This window comes from Crocodylus siamensis, chromosome 2 (assembly GCF_052110815.1).
Source record: "Crocodylus siamensis isolate JL-2025a chromosome 2, ASM5211081v1, whole genome shotgun sequence".
Classification (NCBI taxonomy): domain Eukaryota; kingdom Metazoa; phylum Chordata; order Crocodylia; family Crocodylidae; genus Crocodylus; species Crocodylus siamensis.
In genome coordinates this window covers 245,485,596-245,506,064 of record NC_143396.1, presented here as the reverse complement: position 1 = coordinate 245,506,064, position 20,469 = coordinate 245,485,596, and the positions used below count along the sequence as shown (strand labels likewise).

Below are 20,469 nucleotides of genomic sequence, written 5' to 3'. Positions count from 1 at the left end.
TGTCGATGTTGCAGTTTTTTCAGTTTGCCCTTGAGGACCTCCTTGAAGCACTTTCTTTGCCTTCTTCTTGAGCATACGGCTTGACTGAGCTGGGAGAATAAAACTTGCTTTGGAAGTCTGGAGTCAGACATCCATATGGCATGGCCAGCCCAGTGAAGTTGATATTAGATGATCCTCCCCTTGATGCTTGTGGTGTTTGCTTGCAAAAAGATGCTAGCATTAGTGCATCTGTTTTCTCACTGGATTCAAAAGATCTTATACAGGCAGCATTGATGGTTCTTCTCCAGCGACTTGAAGTATCTCCTGTGTGTTGTCCACATCTCAGCTCCAGTAAAGTAGGGATCGCAACTGCTTGATAAACCATAAGCTTGGTTTTTCAATCTAATGTTGCAGTCTTCAAGCACTCATTTCCTCAGTCATATGAAGGCTGCACTTGCACATGTGAGGTGATGCTGGATTTCTTTGCTAATGTCAACCTTCTGTGAAAGATGGCTTCCAAGGTACAGGAAATGCTGAGCGTTCTCCAGTCTCACCATAAATCTGAATTACCAGAGCTGAGAACTGCTCATTAAGAACTTGTTGATGGAGAACCTTATTCTTCTAAATGTTAAGTGTCAGTCTCAATGTCTTGTATGCTTCAGTAAAGACATCAACAATTGCTTGAAGGTCAGCTTTTGAGTGAGCATACATTACAGCATCATCAGCATACTGGAGCTGATCAGTAAGAGTGTTGGAGCAATGATGCAGCCTTGCTTAACTCCAGTCTTCATCTCAAAGTGGTCTGTGATTAATACATTACTGAGACATACCCCTCACATACCATCATGGAGCAAACAAAAAATGATGATGAATTTTGGTGGGCATCTGTATCGCAGAAGGATCCTCCACAGTGCTTCTTGGTTGACATATTAAAAAGCTTTCATGAGATCAAGGAAAGTCATCTAGAGAGGTTTATGTTGCTCCTGGCATTTGTCCTGTTTCTGGCAAGTAGCGAAGATCATGTCAGTTGTGCTTCCTGATGCCCTAAACCCACACTCAGATTCCAGGAGGAGCTCCTCAGGAAGTAGAAGGATACAGTTCAGGAGGGTTCTCTCAGTGATCTTTCTTGTGGTGAGCAGCAAAGCAATCCCTCTCTAATTTCCATAGTCAGACCTGTCTCTTTTCATATCTAAGTCATGGTGTCCCTGAGGTCATCTGAGATTCCTTAGTGTTCCAGATCCTTAAGGGCATGGAGCTGTGATGTAAGATCCTCTAGCCTTTACCTGAAGATTTTTCCAATCTGCTCCATCAGGGGTTCCATCTGCTCCTGGTGACTTGTCATTCTTTATGTATTTGATGGCTTTCCTTGCCTTGTCAAGAGTTGGAGGGATTCTGAGATCACCTCTGACTGGGTGTTGTGGGATGAAATTAAGAATACTCATCAACAACAGAGTCTCAGATGAGGTCTTAACTTGTTCTTCCAACTGGTGTTGATGGCTCCCTTTTCCTTGATCAGGTATCCATCCTTAGTTCTCATGAGGCATGTTGGTATAGTGGGGCATATACCCTATTTACTGACCCCTTGTTACACTATTACCTAAAGATCCCATTTGTACTGATAACCTATACAAGCATTAGAATGGGTCTTCCTGATGGGATTTTCATAGTCTTTTTTTAAAGTTTTGGAAAAGTTCATAGCCACATAATGAAGCAGATGTTCTATTAGAAAAATTACATGGGATAATAGAATTAGAACTTGTACCAGGATACTTGTGCATGAGGGAAGGAGATACAAGGTAGCACCTCCATTTCTTAGCTTTTGACCACTTGACTGTTGCATGTTCTCTTAAGGCAATTTTTAGGTAACTGGCCTAGTGTTTTGTCAACAAGATAGATTTACATAGCGCACAACTGCAGTGCAGTCTGCCACAAGGTATAGCGCCAGCAAATGTCCTCCAAATCATAAAGCCGGAGTGGTATCATTTGAATAACTTAAGATATAACTTTAAGCCATCGTATATTTGTGTATTAAGAGACAGAAGCTTGTGTAAACTTTCCTTGAATACTAAATTACCAGTGAATATTTTCATTAGATTCTTCACTGGTATAGTGTACTTTTACTGTCTGATGAATGCAAACTTGTGAAATATTTGAATCTATAGTACAGGTCATGGCTGTATACATTGCTGTGTAGATAGCTGGTCAAGATGCTGGGGAGTATTTTAAATAACATCCAACTGCCAGATAGTTGAATTCCTGTTTTATCATCTTAAAGTAATCATTTGAAACTTGAAACTAACTTTCTGAAAATCACAGGAGGAAATTGTCATCTTGTCCTTTCCTATTTTTGTCCCCTTCTCTTGGCCAACAAGTAACTTGGATTAAAAAATATTGGTCCATTCTTTTCCATTTAGTCCAATAAAGCTAAGGCCACAGTCTTATAACTTTTTGGTTCTTTTCTTTAGTGTTCAGCTGCCACATGTGGCATGTGGTTTAGTAACCACATGCAGTTCAGCTGAAGTTGGTGCTTGTCTGCTAATGTAGCAGTCCTGCCTCTTTGAAGAAATTTCAGGGATTGGGTGCTTTAAAATATATTTTATGATAGTATAAATGGCTTGCTTGTTTACAAATCTGTCAATTATCTTTGACTAAAACTGTCATCTTCCATATAATTTGCAGGAAACTTCACTGCTGTTCTGAAAGAGCTAGTAGCTGACTTGACTGCCCCTGATAGTCAAATGGATGCTTCTACAGTCTTACTTCCTCCTTTTTGTCACCAGGATGATATTCTTTTACTTGGTCCTTTATTGCAGGAGACTGACCACAGATTTATTGAAGAGCAGGTATTTGTTGTTCTAGCATAACTGTTAATACTTTCCCATGTGGCAGGTCAACACTAGTTTTTGACTTAACCAGGAAACATAACTATCATATTTTTTCCTTTTGCAGCTCGTCTTAGGTAACAATATAGCTGGAGGAAGCCTGGAATATGACCCTCATTCAATTTATGATAAAGTTGCAGAAGGTGATTCAGTGCCTAAACCCCTGCCTCCAACAATATTGGTTATCAGTGCAGCAGCCCATCTCTTTGGAGTTATATTTTCCCACACAGCAGAATCTCAGAGGTAAAGTATTTACTTCAGCTACTGGGCATCTTTTAAGAACCTAAATCAGGGTTCACATAGTCACAGTCTTATAGAAGATATAATTTAAGTGTTATTGAATGTCAGGGATATGAATTATGGAGGGAACTTTTATGAGCTCAAAATGTAGGTTATGTACACAATCTGAAGACTTTAAGTCATAGAAAATTAGAGGCATGTATTACATACTAATTGTTAAGGACTGTAGGAACTAAGGAAAGATGGTAGAAAGTCATGTAAAGTTTAATCTTTTATCCAGCTGACAGTGCCAGAGAAAAGTTTTTTAAGATGATGATGGAAGAGTAAAAAGGAAAAGAAGTTGGTTTGGAGAGTCCAAAAGAAACAACCCAAAGCAGTTATTTGCAAACACAAAAGTACATAAAGAAATATCAAAGCCTTCTTTCTTTATTTAAAAAAAAAAGCCATTTTGATTTGTTTATAATACAGTTGTATGATAGTATCGATGGAGGAGGCATGGAATCCATCATGATTTTTGTGTGCTATTGCTGGCTCCCCATTTTCTTACTAGTAATGAAGATAAATGTTATCACTACTTTATTGCTTGATATTGTCAAAGCACTACACAATTAATCTTTAAGTGAACACAATGACTAGTGATGGTGCTTCTCTGTAATGTTGCACAAGAGGCAAGTGCTCATTTGATGGGTCCTGACTCCCACTGTCAGCGAGTACAGATGTGGAATACTGCATTGCAATTGTGCTTTGCAGATCTCTGCTTTGAGTCATTACAGATCCTCCATTCTGGCTGACTAAGCAGCACTGTTGAAAGCTCTGAAGGGAATCTCATCCAGTTTAACTAAAACAGAAGATAGCTGTGAGATTGGTGTTTTGAATGCAGTGGTATAAAGCCGTATCAGAGGGAAATGGATTGGTTTTGCTAAGCTTCAGCAAGCATCAATTGTTAAATCTGTATTTTGTTAAAAGAGACTGCCACTTCCCCCTCCATTCCCATGCCCTAATTGGTGTGTCTGTGTGTTTTCCTATCTATACCACCCCAAATATGTATGCCCACACCCTTCCCAGCATGATTACCGTGCACCCTTGTAATGTGTTTCTTTGCTGTTCATTTTCTCTCCTTATTTTTACTTCACTGAGTTGACTTCTCATTTTTTACCCTTTTCCGTGTGCTTGTTCTCCCTGCCTCTTTCTTTCCCTTCCTCCCCTCCCCCCCTTACTGTTTTTATCTTGTTTTTTACTTGATTCTCATGACCTCCACTGGTAGCTGTAGATAACTGCTTCTAATTATTTTTGTACAAGACATCCCAAAATCTATACTGCCTCATGCACACAGTCTCTGTGTGTGATTGCTATTCACTGGTAACCATGTAATGAAACTGATTTTTATGAAAGAACAGCCAGTATGGATGATGGGAATGCATACACTGAGAGCAAAGAATTCCTGTAGTAGGCAGAGCTGGCTAACAGGCACTGAATGAAGCAGGTGGGGCAGAGTTGCAGCAAAGTAAGAGATGAGCAAAGGACAGGAACAGAAAGAAGCACAAGAGAATTGAGGAAATGCTATTTAAAAAGAAGTCTTAGAGCAATTTACAGAGCACTGATTCTGCCTTCTGAAGCTCTGTGTTGTTATTAAGGAATACCTCTGCAAGCAGTATGCTGCTGTTTTATAAAAGAGCTTCAGGCCCTAGAAAAAGCTAAAATATGGCCTTAATATGAGACAGATATGCTGAAAAGCTTCTAACAAAAGATACAAATATGTACATTACCTTATACAAAGTCATAATATATTGTGCATGTCTACAAAGAAAATTCCTTCACCTGAATGAAATATCTCCTTTGCTAACATCAGAAGAGTAGTCAATGAAAAGCTCTAGCTGAATGATGGTGGCAGGATATTAGAAAATACTTGAGGCTTAGCATGTTGCATTTACCACTCAAGTGCTTCTATAATATAAAGATTTTGCTTCATGTTTTAAAAAAATAGATTCACCTTTTTTTTTCCTTTTGGTTTAAGGCTCCAAGTATTAGAACAACTGTTGGATTCCATAAAACAAACAAAAGGTTCACGACAGCAGATAGTGCAATTAAATGTTGTTTCTGCATGTTCTAGTTTTCTGAAGGTAAATCTTTTTATTTTTATGAACACTGCTTTTGTTACTAAAACTTAGTGGCATTCAGTTTGAATGCAACTCTGATTCTGTCATGGAAATGTTTCTAGAAATTATCACTGCCGTGATTTGTGAGTGAAGTCACAACAAGGGCTTAGTCTCTGAGTGTGAAAAATAAGTTCTGCTGGTAGCCATACCCTAGGCAGCCTCCAGGACTGATACCTGCATGCATGATTCCCCACCCTCATCTACACTGGAGGATCACAGCTGGAGCTTTCCTATATTTCTAATCTCCCCTCTTCTAGGAAAATACAACATTAGAGTATAGCAAAGTAAAGGAAAATTGGATCTTTTGCTTATTCTGTCTTCCTTTTGATTTTTTTTATTCCCATTTCTTTCCCTCTCTCCAGCTCTCATTTTCTTCTGTACGTTCTTTGGCCCTCTTAAGTTCTGGATGAAAGGCTTTTTTTCTGAAGTGTCTTGTCAAGGCCTTTTCTCTTTTCTTCTTTCTATCAATGTTTCTCTCTCATATTCTTCATAGGTCTTGTTTTGTCTTTGGTTGGAAAATATCCTCTCCCTTTTACACTGCTCCGAGTTTTGTGGTTGTTCTTACAGTCTTTCTCTTTCCCATTCCCTTAATAATTTTACTGTCTTTCCTTATTTTCTCCTCCCCAAATATATCCTCACCACTTGTTTCCTAACCTTCCCCTTTTCTGCTTCTTTCCTCTCAGTAGATTAATTTACTTAAGGAAGAGGGGCTCTGCATACTGCTCTTCTTGTTCCTCTTTCCTCTGAAATGTGTGCGAGGGGAGTGGCTGTGTGTGTTCGTGCATCTGTGTGCATATGTTTGTCCCTCGCAGAAGAGGTAGGTCTTAGTGATGATTTTTTTCTCCTCTCCTCCAGTAATGTAGAGTGCAGTAGGTGAGCAAGGCACCAGCCCCTGATAACCACTGAGAGGAGCGCTTGAGGATTTTAAGTGTCATATCTTGTATACTGTATTCCTTTTGAGTTTCTCTGTGTAAACTCTGAAGGACAGGGAGGAAACCTTGAATTGCTTCAAAATTAAGTATAAATGGTCTGCTCACATATATACATGCAATGTTCTCTAAGTCAGTTTGTGTGTGTGTGTGTGTTATGGCTATGGTTTATGACATTTAGAATAAAAAGTTAAAGTATCATGTAAAATATTAAATATTTGTTTTTAGCACTTGGCAAGCTGCAAAGGAAGTTTAGGTCCAGAAGAAGTTAAAAAAGCTGCACTGAACTTAGTAATGGGTGCCCTGGAAAGTAGTAACCCACTTTTAAGATGTGCTGGTGCAGAATCTTTGGCCAGACTGGCACAGCTGGTTGCTGACAGTGCCTTCACTGCAGGATTGGCCCAAGTTAGTTTTGACAGGTAAGTTACTTTTAACAAGTGTATTTATTAAGTTGTCATGTGAACTCAGCATGTCCTGGTAATATTTTTAAAATAAAGTAATTCATATATAAACAACCCAGTTGTTTTAACAATTTTAAATATATGGAGGAAGGCAATACCAAATTTTTGCACATAGAGTTTTGCTTTTTTAAAGAAGAAAGACCTGTTTTAAAAAAAGGAGAAATTATGCAGGCATATATGAATAAGTCAGTCGAGTCAAATTGCTGGAAAAAATGGCTGCTACATCATCTGTACCTTTTTAATGTGTCATTTTAATAGGATAATCATTGTGTATCAGAGTTGAGGCCAACCTTTTGGGTAGGTATGTCACAAATTAGCCCAGCAACCTCCCCAAATGTCACTCTAATCCCATCCCCCTGTCCAATCTGCCACTCTGCCCTGTGCTTCCTGCCCTGTAAGCCATGCCCAATCTACTCTTCCACTTTCTGCTTCCTGGCTATGAAACACATTTCTGGTATGTGAGTTTAATTTCATACATTTTGTTGTATTTTATCGTTTTTCCCCTTATTCAGAAAACAAGGTGCAGACAGAAGAGCACCTCCCCATTTAAACTCATGGTGCTTCATAGTAAGCACCATGAGTAACTACGATTCACTGCACCCAGCAGAAGTTAGCTGCTGAGTCCTGGGGGTTCAGGAATCCACATGTTGGCTATAAGCCTGCATTCACTCTCATCTAGCAACAGCCCTCTCCCCTCCCCTGTGTGCACTGTTTTTAGAATGGGAGGGGGCAAAGGGAGCAAAAGGAGCAAAAGGAGCTCATTCTGTGGTTATCTGGCTGGCGCTGGAGTGTGGGGTGGGTGGCTTGGAGCCCTCCATCTCCAAGGGTAGCTCTAATTCACCTGCCCCACCCTCCAGCACTGGCTGAAAACTCCCAGACCAAACTCCCCAATCTGAACTCCCTCCATGCCCTCTCCCCCTTCCCATTCTGATAGCTGGGAGGCAGCTTAGACAAAAGTTACTGAAGGCACTCTGTTTTGGGGTGTATTCATATGAACCCTCATGTAATGAATGTTCAGATTTTTGCAGGATCAGACCTTTTAAAAGTGCTATAGCTGTGCACTTCTTTTTCGTCATGGCTGTAGAGTACTTTCCGTGGTCAGATCAGGCAAAAATTGTCATTACTGTCTGCACCTGCATATACAAGTAATTTTGTGCTCAAGTAGAGGGAAATTCAAGCAATCCTATAGGCACAGGAGGCAGAATTAAGGTGGTGTTACAGGTTATCTTTAAACCATCGTAAAGACACTTAAAATGGGAGCATTCACCTATTAAAGGGTGTTAACCTGTGTTAAATTATGCCAGTTCAGATTAGGGTTATCTTTGATCCATTTTACCACAGGTTGTTCCAGGCTATTATTAGTCTGGTCCAGGGAGGAAAAAGGCTCTACTTTCATTCCTCCAGGATCCCAGGATGCAGCAGTCCCAGCCTTTCCCACTTGTTTGCTCCATGGATGAACTTTCAACCCACCTGAACTCTACTGCCCTAGGGCTGGCGTTAACCACTCCTTCCTGCTCCCAGAGAGTAGAATATGTATGAAGTGAGCTCTCTGTGTCTCAGCTCTGCCCTGGTGTGAGTGCTAACCCAGCTCCCCCCTGGCCCAGCCCACTTCTGTGACACACATACAAGGTTTTGCTTATTCATTCATTCTGTTTTTCACAATTTCTCCTCCCTGCCTGGTAAAGACTTTTCCTCTCACCCATGGCTCTGGCTGACTTTGCCTGGCTGCAGAGTGAGGGAAACTACATCTCTGCCCCTGGAGGGAAGCCACAGCATGTCAAGCTTCATGCCACCCTCCTACTTCCTCTCCCACCCCAGAGAAGGGATAGAATCCAGCTTCTGTTCATGCCTTGCTCTCCAGGCCCTCCAGTGTGAAGTCACAGTTGTGCAGGTCTGGGACAACATTAAGCCTTAACTTGTGACTACTCTGAAATTGTTCCAACTTTGAGAGCATAACATTCCACAGATTTAAAATGTTTTAAAAGTAACTTGTAACAGCACCTTCAGAAGTTGGAGTCCAGCTGTTAAAACCCCTGCTGCCATGAGCTTCTCTCAATTGTACTTGAATTAAGAAGTGCACCTTGATTATTCTAATGCGTCTCTGGAATAAGAGATTATAAATTGTACTAAAATGGCTTTACACATTGACAGCATAAACAGGACTTATTAAAATGTTTCTTGCTTTTGTTCTGAAGTTAAAGCACCATCATTTACTATGCATGTAGATTACACAACAGTATCTCTTTTTGAAGTCACATTTTCTAACAGCTTTATTTTCCCTTTTTCTTACAACTAAAAGGCTAAAATCCGCTAGGGATGTGGTGTCAAGAACAAGTCATTCTTTAGCTATTGGATGTCTGTATAGATATTTAGGAGGAATAGGCTCTACACAACATCTGAATGCATGTGTTGGAATCCTTTATACCTTATCTCAGGACAGTACTTCTCCAGATGTACAGGTGCGTTGTTATATATCTTAGGTTGTCTGTCCTTTGTAAGTTTTGTGTCTGAATCAGTGGTTCCTGGGAGTGAAAGTTTTCCTTGCCTTTAAGATTCAGCTTAAATAACAAGCCCTTATTCAAGATTCCTGAACTGATATTTCCTTTTTTAAAAAATGTCTGGTGTATTTACCTGAATCATGAAAATGTTACTGGTTGAGTTAAATTTGTTTTGAAGGTGAATTAAGATTTCCCCCCCCCCCCCAAGAAAATGATGTAATATCAGACTTGATGTAGGTTAGGCCAGTGTATCAAACATCAGTGCCAGATCTGCTCGCAAATCAAGGTAGCTCACTGTCCATCCATATCCCAGTTGCCTGTGCAGGTACCCTGCTAACCTCCCCTTGTTGGGAGCTGCCGCTGAGCTGTTCCAGTTGAGTGCCTAGCCAGCCCCATCCCCGAGCTCTCTGTCCATCAGCTGCAGCCAGGGCAAAAGCAGAACTGCATTCCCAGGAGCAGGGCTTGCAAGCTGCTGGGGGAGGCAGTGCCAGCAGCACATCCTGCATTCATGGCCGAGTTGGCAGAGCATGGTGCATGTCCCTACCCTGTCCTGAGCCCCAGCACCCTGTGCTGAAGCCGTTCTAGGAAGGGCTCAAAGGATCTCCCCCCACCTACCCCCTCCTTTACCTTCTCCTGAGCCAGTGCCATGTGAAGCCAGTGCTGAAGCCGCTTCTCTGCAGACATGAGCTCCAGTCCCAGGGGGGCGGGGAGCAGGCAGCTATGCCCTTGCAGCTGCAGAGAAACAACTTCAGCCAGAAATTAAGCACTGACTGCAGGGTGGGAAGTCCTGCAAGTCTTTCCCTGAGCTGCTTCAGCACAGGGTCCAGGGCTTGGGAGGACAAGGTAGGGACACTCTGTGCCCTGCTGGCCCTTCTGGGAATATGGGGTGTACCGCTGGCACTGTCTCCCCCAACAGCTCACAAACCCTGCTTACTCCCCTCCTCTGTCTTACCTGGAGATGATCCCCACACTGTTACGCTGGTCAAAGTCTAGGAACCTCCATGCCATTGAGTGGGGGCAAGTATGCTGCTAGCTGTCTGACAGATGATAGGGCAACAGGGGGACTCGTGTGCCTGACAGCCAATCAGAGATGGCACAGCCATTTGGCTGTACTCTGCCGCCTTCAGGAATCTCCGGCATGCTGGGAGTCGTGTAGGAATACCCCCAGACTTCTAGCTTCACCAGTGCAGACATCTGCCTTTCTCCCCCAACTGAAGAGCAAATGTGAGTTCTTTTTCCTCCTGATTCTATCTATACAGCTTAGAAACCTGCAGAGATTTGATTGATTCAACCTTAGGCTTTTTGAATATCTGTACTCAGCCTCTGGTTTTTAGTTGAGGGGTATTATAAAACACTCATAAGGTCTGTGAAGTTAACTGAATGTTATTGTTTGTCAGCTCTATCGACTATCTTTTGAATACATAGGAGTACAATATGGCATGTAAGAGTTGAGAAGAGTGATTGAGACTGCTTTAAAATATTGTCCAGCACCATTTTTATATTCAAAGTAAATCCATACTTCGAGTCTTTATCTCATACTTAAAAGCATTAGGTGCATCTCTGTGTTAATTTTTGTTTAATTGCAAAATTTACAAACTAGCGTATAAGGTTATCGTATTATACCTAGATATGACATGAGAATATCTTTTATTTTACAGGCTTGGGCACTGCATGCTCTAACGCTGATAATAGATTCAGCCGGTCCTTTGTATCATGTCCATGTGGAACCTACCCTTTCCCTTGTTCTCATGTTGTTGTTGACTGTGCCTCCAGCTTATGCTGAAGTTCACCAAAGCCTTGGTCGCTGTTTAAATGCACTTATCACCACATTGGGTCCAGAGTTGCAAGGTATATACACAAAGCAAGTTTGTGATTTATCAGTGAGAACATGGTTATGCTCTTAATTGAAATTTTGAAAACTAATTGTGTGCTAGGAACAAGTTTTAGCATATTTCCCCTTACTTGTGAAATGGGATGTGAGAGGTCTTTTCCTAAACCATGTACTCACAGAATCCTTGTGTAGTGTCTACTGCACTTCCAGGATGAGCATTTTTTCAGGTACCTTTTTCCCTTGCCTGCAATTGGTTCTAAAAGTGTCTTATTGGGCCAAGAATTGTTATGCTTAGAGGGTTTTATATGAAAAAGTTGAGAGCAGATTTGCCAAAACATTTTTTTTTTAATTAGACGCGGACTTTTCAAATGCAGGTGCCAAAAAAGGCAGATTTGGGTATTTAAATATAAATACTTTGATTTTTGCCATAGAGCTGTGTGTGCTGCACACATTGACAGCAGAGAATAATCTCATATATATTCCAGCGTTCTTTAATAGGGCATGTGAGATCTGTGTCATCTGAAGGGGAAAAGGCTGATTACTGTGGTTCCAGAGGAAAATGAAACTGCTAAAATTTTGAAATGCCCTTTTTTTATTATGATTATTATAACTGTAGGCAGTACTACCACAGTTTCAGCCTTAAGAACTTCCTGTCTCCTGGGCTGTGCAGTGATGCAGGATAATCCTGACTGCCTCGTTCAGGCTCAAGCCATCTCTTGCCTTCAGCAGCTTCATATGTTTGCACCACGACATGTCAACTTGTCTAGCCTTGTCAGCTGCCTATGCGTGAGTATAACATTGCAAATGCTTTTTTCCCTGTATTTTAAAATGTTGCAACATTTGACTAGGAACATACTATGTTTTTTAAAACAGCAGATATCAGTTTTTGAAATAAATGTAATGCTATGTTTTTTCCAAATGGTGCTTTTACAATCAAGCATTCTTTAACACTGAGAGGTTTTGGTGTCTTTCCCAATAAGCTCAGTCATTCTCTCCCTTCCCCTTACTACTTACCTATTTCCCTTCTTTCTTGCAAGATCCTATAGTATAGAACATCTGCCTTATAATAGCAACTAATAACACATCTTGCCAGTTTTTCTCTGGCTCAACTTCTGACTGACTTCAAGTTATGAGCTTGGTGCTTTTGTTCTAGGCTTTACCTAGAAACTTTGCTCTAGGTTTCTGGCTAGTATTTCTTATGAATTTCTTGTGGGGAGTGGTTTAGGTTCACTTATTAACGAATGATTACTTTTTCCATGTTCAATATTGAAAAATAATGGAATTGCTTATAATACAAAGAAATCTAAGTATAGTTTGCTCTTTGTGGCACTTCTGCACTGCAGGTGAGCCATTATATTGTAGCCTTAGAACTCTATATAAAAAGTCCCACTTCAGTTTGCACGCATGTCACGAAAGTAAATGGCATCATTTAACGGTCACTTCTCAGATTTTCTTTCAGTCTCTTCTAAAATATTCTTGTATTATACAGCTTCATTTTAGCTAGCAGCCATTTCTGTAGTATCTAGTCCTGTTCAGGAACGTAGACACAAAGTTAATATCTCTTGGTAGTTATTGAGCTGTTTGATTGTCTCTAGAAGACATGGTTAATGTTTTCCAATAAGATCTTCAGCACCAAAGGCAACTTCTGGTTGCCCATGTACTAAGGTGTTTTGTCCTTTTTTTCTGATCACTGTACTGCTAAAAATATTCATAGAATCATAGAAGTAGGGTCGGAAGGGACCTTGTAGATCTTCAAGTCCAACCCCCTGCCTGGGCGGGAGAAAAAAACTGGACTCAAATGAGTCCAGCCAGGTAGGTATCAGGTCTCTTCTTAAAGATCCCCAGGGTAGGAGCCAGCACCACTTCCCTTGGAAGTTGGTTCCAGCTCCTAGCCGCCCTAACTGTGAAGTAGTTCTTGCGGATGTCTAATCTAAACCTGCTCTCCAATAATTTGTGTCCATTGTTCCTTGTCATGCCAGGTGGTGCTAGGGGAAACAGTGTCTCCCCTAAACCCTTCTGGTCCCCCCTAGTGAGTTTATAGACAGTCACCAGGTCCCCCCTCAGCCTTCTCTTGTGAAGGCTGAACAGGTTTAGGTCCCGCAGTCTTTCAATGTAGGGTCTGCCATGCGGGTGGCCCTCCTCTGGACCCTTTCAATGTTGTCCACATCCCTTCTGAAATGGGGCGCACAGAACTGGATGCAGTACTCCAGCTGTGGCCTGACCAGCGTCGCATAGAGGGGGAGGATCACCTCCCTGGCTCTACTCGAGATGCACCTGGTGGATGCATGACAAGGTCCGGTTAGCCCTGCCAACCGTGACCTCGCATTGTCGGCCCATGTTCATCTTGGAGTCAATAATGACTCCAAGATCCCTTTCTGCCTCCGTGACCTCAAGAAGAGAGTTTCCCATTCTGTAAGTGTGCTGCTGGTTTCTGCTGCCCAAGTGCAGCACCCTGCACTTGTCAAGATTGAAACGCATCCTGTTTGTTAGCCCACTCTTGTAACCTATCCGGATCTTGCTGCAATCTTTCCCTCCCTACTAGCGTGCTCACCTCACCCCAAATTTTGGTATCATCAGCGAATTTAAACAGGTTGCGTTTCACCCCATTGTCCAAATTGCTAATGAAGAAATTGAACAGCGCAGGCCCAAGAACCGAACCCTAGGGGACTCCGCTGCCCACTTCCCCCCCAGGTTGAATATGACGCGTCCACCACCACCCTCTGAGTACGACCCTTGAGCCAATCTGCAATCCATCTGACTGTGTAGGCATCAATGCCACAGTTGCCTAGTTTTTTAATGAGGATGGGGTGGGAGACGGTGTTCTTTTTATCTGTTTTCTCACAATATATAATGTCTGGTTGCTTTAGAAGTTACTAGAATCAGAGACGGTATTAGTTGGATTGCAGTTGCTGTCTACATGATTCATTCCATTTCCATGTATGTAAATCTCAGGAACACACAATTGTTTTTCTTCAGAAGCCAAGAGAGTGAATTATTGGGATTTTACTAGCATCTCTGCCTTCTCTGTCTTGTAGAAGTTCGTCAGTGCCCTTTCTCTGAGTAACTTGTGTATATCACTGATGGGCATAGGCTCTGATTTCTCATGGAATGCAGATTCTTTCTGTGGATTTATACGAGGTGCTCATAGAAATGTATCTGCAAGATCCAGGAGGAAGCAGAGGGAAAAAAAACTTTTGTGACCGACTTTGAGCTCTACATTATATTTGACATTAGGCATGAGCTTGTTACTTTTGGAGGAACAGGTAACCTTAAAGGATCCACCATCTTTGGTATCCTTTTCTCTTGGTAGGTAAAACATATTTCCATCAGGGAAACACTACAGAATCCAGGATCTGCTGTCCTGTTGCTCAGCTGTTAATAGCAAATATTTGAATTATCTTGTCCACTTCTCTTTATAGTAGTACCTTTTAATATGCACAGAAACTGATCTTTCAACTTTTTAGTAAGGATTTAAAAGTAGCATGTTGGATTGTGGTCTTACTACAGTACTCTGACTAAAATACAACACCATGCATTTATCAAATTATGAAATACTTCAGAAATAGTTAATACTCAGCTACATATTGTTAACATTAGGGGTGCACTGATAGAGATTTTTTGGGCAGATATCGATGGCTGGTTTTTAGTGAGCCATATTAGCTGATACCAGTCCAATTCTGATATGCAGTCAGGCAGTTTCAAGAGAGGCAACCAGCTGGTAAGTCTGTTAGGGAGTGGTAGAGAAAGAGATGTGGGGGTGCAGATCAAGTCCCCTTCAGTGAGGGCAGGAATGGCGCTTGGGCTGGGGCAGGGGCAGGCACTACACAGCTGGGGCTGGGTGCTGGACAGAACCACAAGCAGCTCATCCAGGGGGAGGGGGACTCATGCTGCTGTGTGCACCCCGGGAGGACATGGGGGGGGGGGGGGGGAGGGGGGTGTTCCCCCAGATCTGCACGCGGGGCAAGGGCAGGCTGTTGCTGTGAGGCCGGGGGGCTGCCGAGCTCTTCCTGGCAGGGGCTAGACCAAGATGCACCCAGAGCAGGCAGCAGCAGCCCTGGGAGGGAGGCTATGTAGGGCAGGGGGGCTGCAGCCACCCCAAAATTTGCTGTAGCCCCTCCAACCCCTTCTCCAAGTGCCACCGCCACCCACCCCAAGCATACCCCAGCTCAGCCCCCAACTGGGAGGAGCCCAGCACAGCCTTGGCCCCAGTCTGCAGTGGCAGCCCACCCTCGCCCCACGCGCAGGTCCATGGGCACACAGCTCCCATGCTGTCCCAGGGTTCATGCAACAGTGGGATCTGCCTCCCAGACAAGCTGGTTCTGGCTCCACCCATGCCCCACTCCATCAGTGCAGTGCCTACCCCTCCCCCACCCCAATCCTTCCACCTCCTCTGGGGCCTTGATCTGCCCTCTCGCCCCCCCCCCCCCCACACCCGCCCCTTCCCTCACAACAGACTTACCAGCCAGACCTGGGTGCTCTCCATGCTGCCGGGTTGTGCTCCTGGCTACCTGGTTGCTGTGCTGTGGCTATGCACATGCACAGGGCATTTATTGACAATGTTATCAGCCAGAAAAAGCCAATTGCCGATATTGTCAGTTTTCCTTGTATTGGTGCTGATCCGATATGGGACCCATGAATTGGTGCACCTCTAGTTAACATTAAAGGGCAAAGCATATTTTCCATACGTGTGTGTGTGTGTCTGTGTGTGCGCGCGCGTACGTACATCCACACGCTCATTTAAGTTTACAGTAAGCTTTACAGAGGTGGATTCTTGCACCCACACAGAGCTGCAGTGAGCTTAATGGAATTCTGCACTGGTGTACATTTCTACTTGCTAGGAGGTTTTTGCAGAACTGAGACCATCCTTGCTAATTTATACAACTTGGAAATTGGCAATAGGTATTGCAGTTATTGTAATGAATGAGTGAGGATTGTTGAAGTCAAGCCATGCTCCTGTAAAGCTCATCCTGAAGGAAGAGTCTGGTGCCCATGTTAGAGTTTCATTGAACTTTATGGAAAATGGCTATCTTAGGGAAGAAGTATAGGGCAGCATTTCTCAATCCATGGGTTACGACCCAAAAGTGGCTTACAAGAATATATGAAAGGGTTGTAAACAAACTTTAAAAAATGGATCAACAAACTTTTAAAAATGGATTCTCCTTTAAAGAAGAAAAATGTGGGAAATTGTGGGTTTTGCTGTGCAGGCTAGAAGAGTTCTGCTGGGGATAGGGAGCAGCATGCTTTAGCAACGACTAGTATTAACAGTGCAGCTAACATAATTGATGCACATGTCTAAAGTTCTTATTTATATATTTAGGAGTTAGTGAATACTCAGGTTTTAACCTTTAAGACACAAAGGTTATTCAAATACAGATATTATATACAATAATGTGCTGCTGTGAGTTGGTGATATTTTATGTTGTTGGTGCTGTTTAATTTAGCCAACTAATTCCGTGGACATTATACAGTTTTTAAACAATATATGGTAATTAGATTAAGAAATGAGGTTTTAATGACATATTTGGGATAAGACTCTGAACTTTACTATGTTTTGAATTTTTAAATTTAATGGTTTCCTTATCTAGTTAGTATCACTGTGGTATCTATTTTTTGGTTCTGTCATGATGGTTTGTCATTTGTTTTTGTGCAGGAGATCTTGTTGGATAATTCTGTGTTGGTAGGTCCCTGTGCCTTGATAATCCTAAAAATTTCAGCAGTTTGCAGTGCTGTTTTTTTATTATTATTATTATTATTATTATTATTATTTCCTCTTGTATCTCTTCATGTTTAACCATTAATGTAAAGTAAAATATATTTAGCATGTCAAGTGATATTCATTTGATGCCATCCTAACCAAATCCTTCCTAACCTTCTGCAGCTGGTGCATATATTTAATTTTGTGCACTTAATTTTCATCTGTTTGACTTCAATGTGTCCAGTGCAGAAAGGGAAATATTTGTCATTTTAAGTTTGTATGTGTTGCTTGCATTGTGTTTTCCATTTTACCCTTGCCTTCTTCCCCATCCCCCACTTAAAATATGGGAGAATGAGAGATATGAAGAATGCCCTGCATTGTTCCAGTAACCTGATATGGGTGCTTGGGCCTTTCTCTATAAAGAAAAGCTTGTGAACTGCAATTTTTAGCATGCCTTCAAAAATGTGGCCTGCTTGAATAAATGTTGAATTAAAGCCTCATTTGTCTGCTTTAAATTTCAATTAAAGTTTCTTGCTGAGATACTAATTGCCTCCCAGTTTTTAAAGTAAATGTTACACGGTGCATATCTTTCATATCTATCCAGTTTATAATTAATGAGTTTTGCAGATTCACACGCATGTATAAAAATATAAACCAGAAGACAAATAAGTTTTGTGAACACAACTAAACTGTGATTCCATATCACTTGTTCTTTGTATGCTTAATTTTTTTTTAATTTAATTTTGACTAACATCTGCTGGCTTATCACTGACAAATGAGGAACGTGCCTCACAACCGTTTCTCTTCTCAAATGCTCAGCTCTAGCTGTTATCTTTTCCTAATGGTGGCAGTTAAGGGGACAAGTTTACTTAATTATGAAGAGTAACCTCTTTACCTTCCATACATCTAGATGCATGTTCATTTTGGTTGATTTATTCCCAAATGCTCAGTGTAATCTCAACTTGAGTTGCATTAAATTGAATTAACAGGTGGTTGAGCAAGGTAGCCACCTTACAAGACAACGTAATTTATCTGTGAATTCTTTAAGGACATTTTTAGTGTTTAAGTAGTCTGAGGTGTGAGATTTGTTTTTTTCAGATAGTTTTCCTTGCCCAGGAGTAATTTCCTAATTTAAAAGGAGCTAACTGCCAATGATCGTGTAAATCATTATGCTGGAGGTTTGGTTAAGAGCTGATTGGTACCCACCCCTAACCTTCACCCTCAGCATGCCTAAAATAATAAAGCACTGCACCCTAATTTAGTTTATGTTATCTATCAAAAGAAACCTTAATCAACCTCTATTTATTGTTATTATTTTTCTCTCTCTCACTTCTATGCACAGGTTTATTACTTAAACCTGGTTCTCCTATTACTAAATACATCAACATTTCCTTTTATCAGTTAGAATTCCTAACTCCAGATAATGGTGTTGTGTAGGGAGTTCTCTTGTGTTGCACTTTTGAACTACACTGCAATTCTGTGTACTGCATACAGTCATTCCTTTAAACTGTAATTCCACTGCCTTTGAAGTCAATGGAAGTTTTTCCCCTAAGTTCAATGAGAGTTGGACGTGAACTAAACAAGCTATGTAAGGTAACTTCATTGAGAAAACTTTAAAAGTAGCAGCAACTGAAGAGTTGCTCCCCTAGGTCCTGGTGCTCACCTCTGATGTACTTGTAGGTGGCTATGCATTTCAGCTCTAAAAAGGCAGGAAAAATAAGATATTTATTTGATTACCAACCATACAGTCTGTCATAACTTCAAGAAGTCAAAATTCAAAGCTCTTGTTTTGCTGCATAGCTTCTATAATAGTTGCCAGACAACTTACTCCCTTTTTTTGCATATTCCAGGTGAATTTCTGTAGCTCCTACTTGCTGTTGAGGCGAGCAGTACTAGCTTGCTTGCGTCAGCTTGCGCAAAGAGAAGCAGCTGAGGTATCAGAACATGCTGTTGCCTTTGTAAAAGATACCAGAGAAGACTTCACTCCAGGTAATACATGTATCCAGTAAGCTTTGGGAGCATAGACCTTGACGCATGCTGGCCTGGACTATTTAATCACTCTCTCCTGAGTTAAGCTTAACAAGCAGGCTACTTGTATTGTTTTTTTAATAATTTCACTCAAACCAGTTTTTTCTACTAATAAATACTTAATAATGCCTATTTATTGCTGTTTCCAAGGCATCGCCGGTGATGAAATGCTGTAAACACTAGTTTTGCCCGAACTTAGAATTTTGTCCATGACTCATCTTTGTTTTTTTTATAGTGCTTCAGATCCCCGGGCTATGTTATTTTTACTTTCCTTTAAAATAACAATAATCCGTAACTCTCATGCCTGCAGGGAGAAACTTGAAAATGTTATGTCATTATTTAGCATTGCCTTTTTTTTAACCTTAGGTTTCAAAATATGAGGAAACGGGTGCCTAGGAAGAAGTAATTCAGGTTCTCAGATACCATAGTGATAGGCATAGTATTACCCTGAGAACAGAATATTGGTACCCAGCTCAATTTACTGTAAATTCAACTTATTCACTTGACATCATTGCTTCATAGAATTGTAGAACTGGAAGGGACCTGTAAGATCATCAAGTCCGGTCCCCTGCCATGGGCAGGAAGTTATTGATCTCAGATGAGCTCGACAAGGTGCCTGTCCAGCCTCATCTTGAACACATCTCAGTAGGGTGATTTGCACCACCTCTGGGAGTGTGTTCCAGATTCTGGTGACCCTTACAGAGAAGAAGGTCTTTCTTATAGTTGGCCTGAATTTACTCTCTCTTAGTTTATGCCCATTGATCCTTATCCTCTCTTGGGGTGCTTTCCTGAAGAGTTACTCCCCTAGATCCTGGTGCACACCTCTGATGTACTTGTAGGTGGCTATTGAGTCATCTCTCAGCCTTCTCTTACTCAGGCCGAACAGGCCCAGTTCCCTAAGTCTCTCCTCATAGGGCCTTTCCTCCATGCCCTTGACCATACAGATGGTCCTTTTTTATACCCTCTCAAGCTTATCCATGTCCTTGAAGTGCGGTGCCCAGAATTAGACAGTACTCCAACTGAGGCCTCACCAGCGCTGAGTGGAGAGGGAAGAGCACATCCCTGGATCTATTGGCCACACATGTATTAATGCATGCCAGAGTTCTATTTGCCCTTCTGGCAACCTCATTGCACTGCTGGCTCATGTTCATCTTCCAGTCGATCATGACCCCTAGGTCTCATTCAGATGCTGTGCCAGCCTGTGGACCACCACCCATCACGTAGTTATGATGAGGGTTTTTCCTACCCAGGTGAGGGACCTTGCACTTCTCCCTATTAAACCTCATCTTATTCTGTTCTGGCTATGAATCCAGCCTGTCAAGGTCATCCTGGATCTTTACCCTATCCTCTGATGTGTTGTGTCCATTTCCCCACAGCTTAGTATCATCCATTAACATAATCATTGAGCTTTCCATCCCCTCGTTCAAGTCATTAATATATTAAAGAGCACAGGTCCCAGCACCGATCCCTGGGGGACACCACTGGAGGCAGCCCTCCAGGATGCAGCAGTCCCATTGTTTACAACTCTCTGGGAGCGGCCTCTAAGCCAGTTGTCCACCCACCTCACTGTAGACCAGTCTAGCCCAGTAGCCTCCAATTTGTATGAGAAAATCTCATGGGAAACTGAATCAAAGGCTTTACTAAAGTCTAAATGACATAAACCTCATCTCTCTCATCCAGCTGGCTAGTTACTTAGTCATAGAAGGACACTAAGTTTGTCAGGCATGACTTGCCCTCAACAAAGCCATGCTGTTGCTTAACACCCCATCA

General features: G+C 41.9%; 1 protein-coding gene across 4 annotated transcripts in view; it reads left to right on the top strand.

The window, feature by feature from the left end:
- The window catches only part of HEATR5A (HEAT repeat containing 5A), a 132,538-nt gene that overhangs the window by 64,946 nt on the left and 47,123 nt on the right, over positions 1 to 20,469 (top strand). For 3 of the 4 annotated variants that reach the window (XM_090033561.1, XM_090033559.1, XM_090033560.1), the window contains 9 exons: positions 2,659 to 2,822; positions 2,929 to 3,104; positions 5,116 to 5,221; positions 6,415 to 6,605; positions 8,947 to 9,106; positions 10,804 to 10,993; positions 11,593 to 11,762; positions 16,627 to 16,653; positions 18,522 to 18,660. In XM_090033561.1, the coding sequence (XP_089889687.1) occupies positions 2,659 to 2,822; positions 2,929 to 3,104; positions 5,116 to 5,221; positions 6,415 to 6,605; positions 8,947 to 9,106; positions 10,804 to 10,993; positions 11,593 to 11,762; positions 16,627 to 16,653; positions 18,522 to 18,660 (1,323 nt within the window). The remainder of the gene's footprint in view (positions 1 to 2,658; positions 2,823 to 2,928; positions 3,105 to 5,115; positions 5,222 to 6,414; positions 6,606 to 8,946; positions 9,107 to 10,803; positions 10,994 to 11,592; positions 11,763 to 16,626; positions 16,654 to 18,521; positions 18,661 to 20,469) is intronic. The other variant, XM_090033562.1, reaches the window with a different exon arrangement.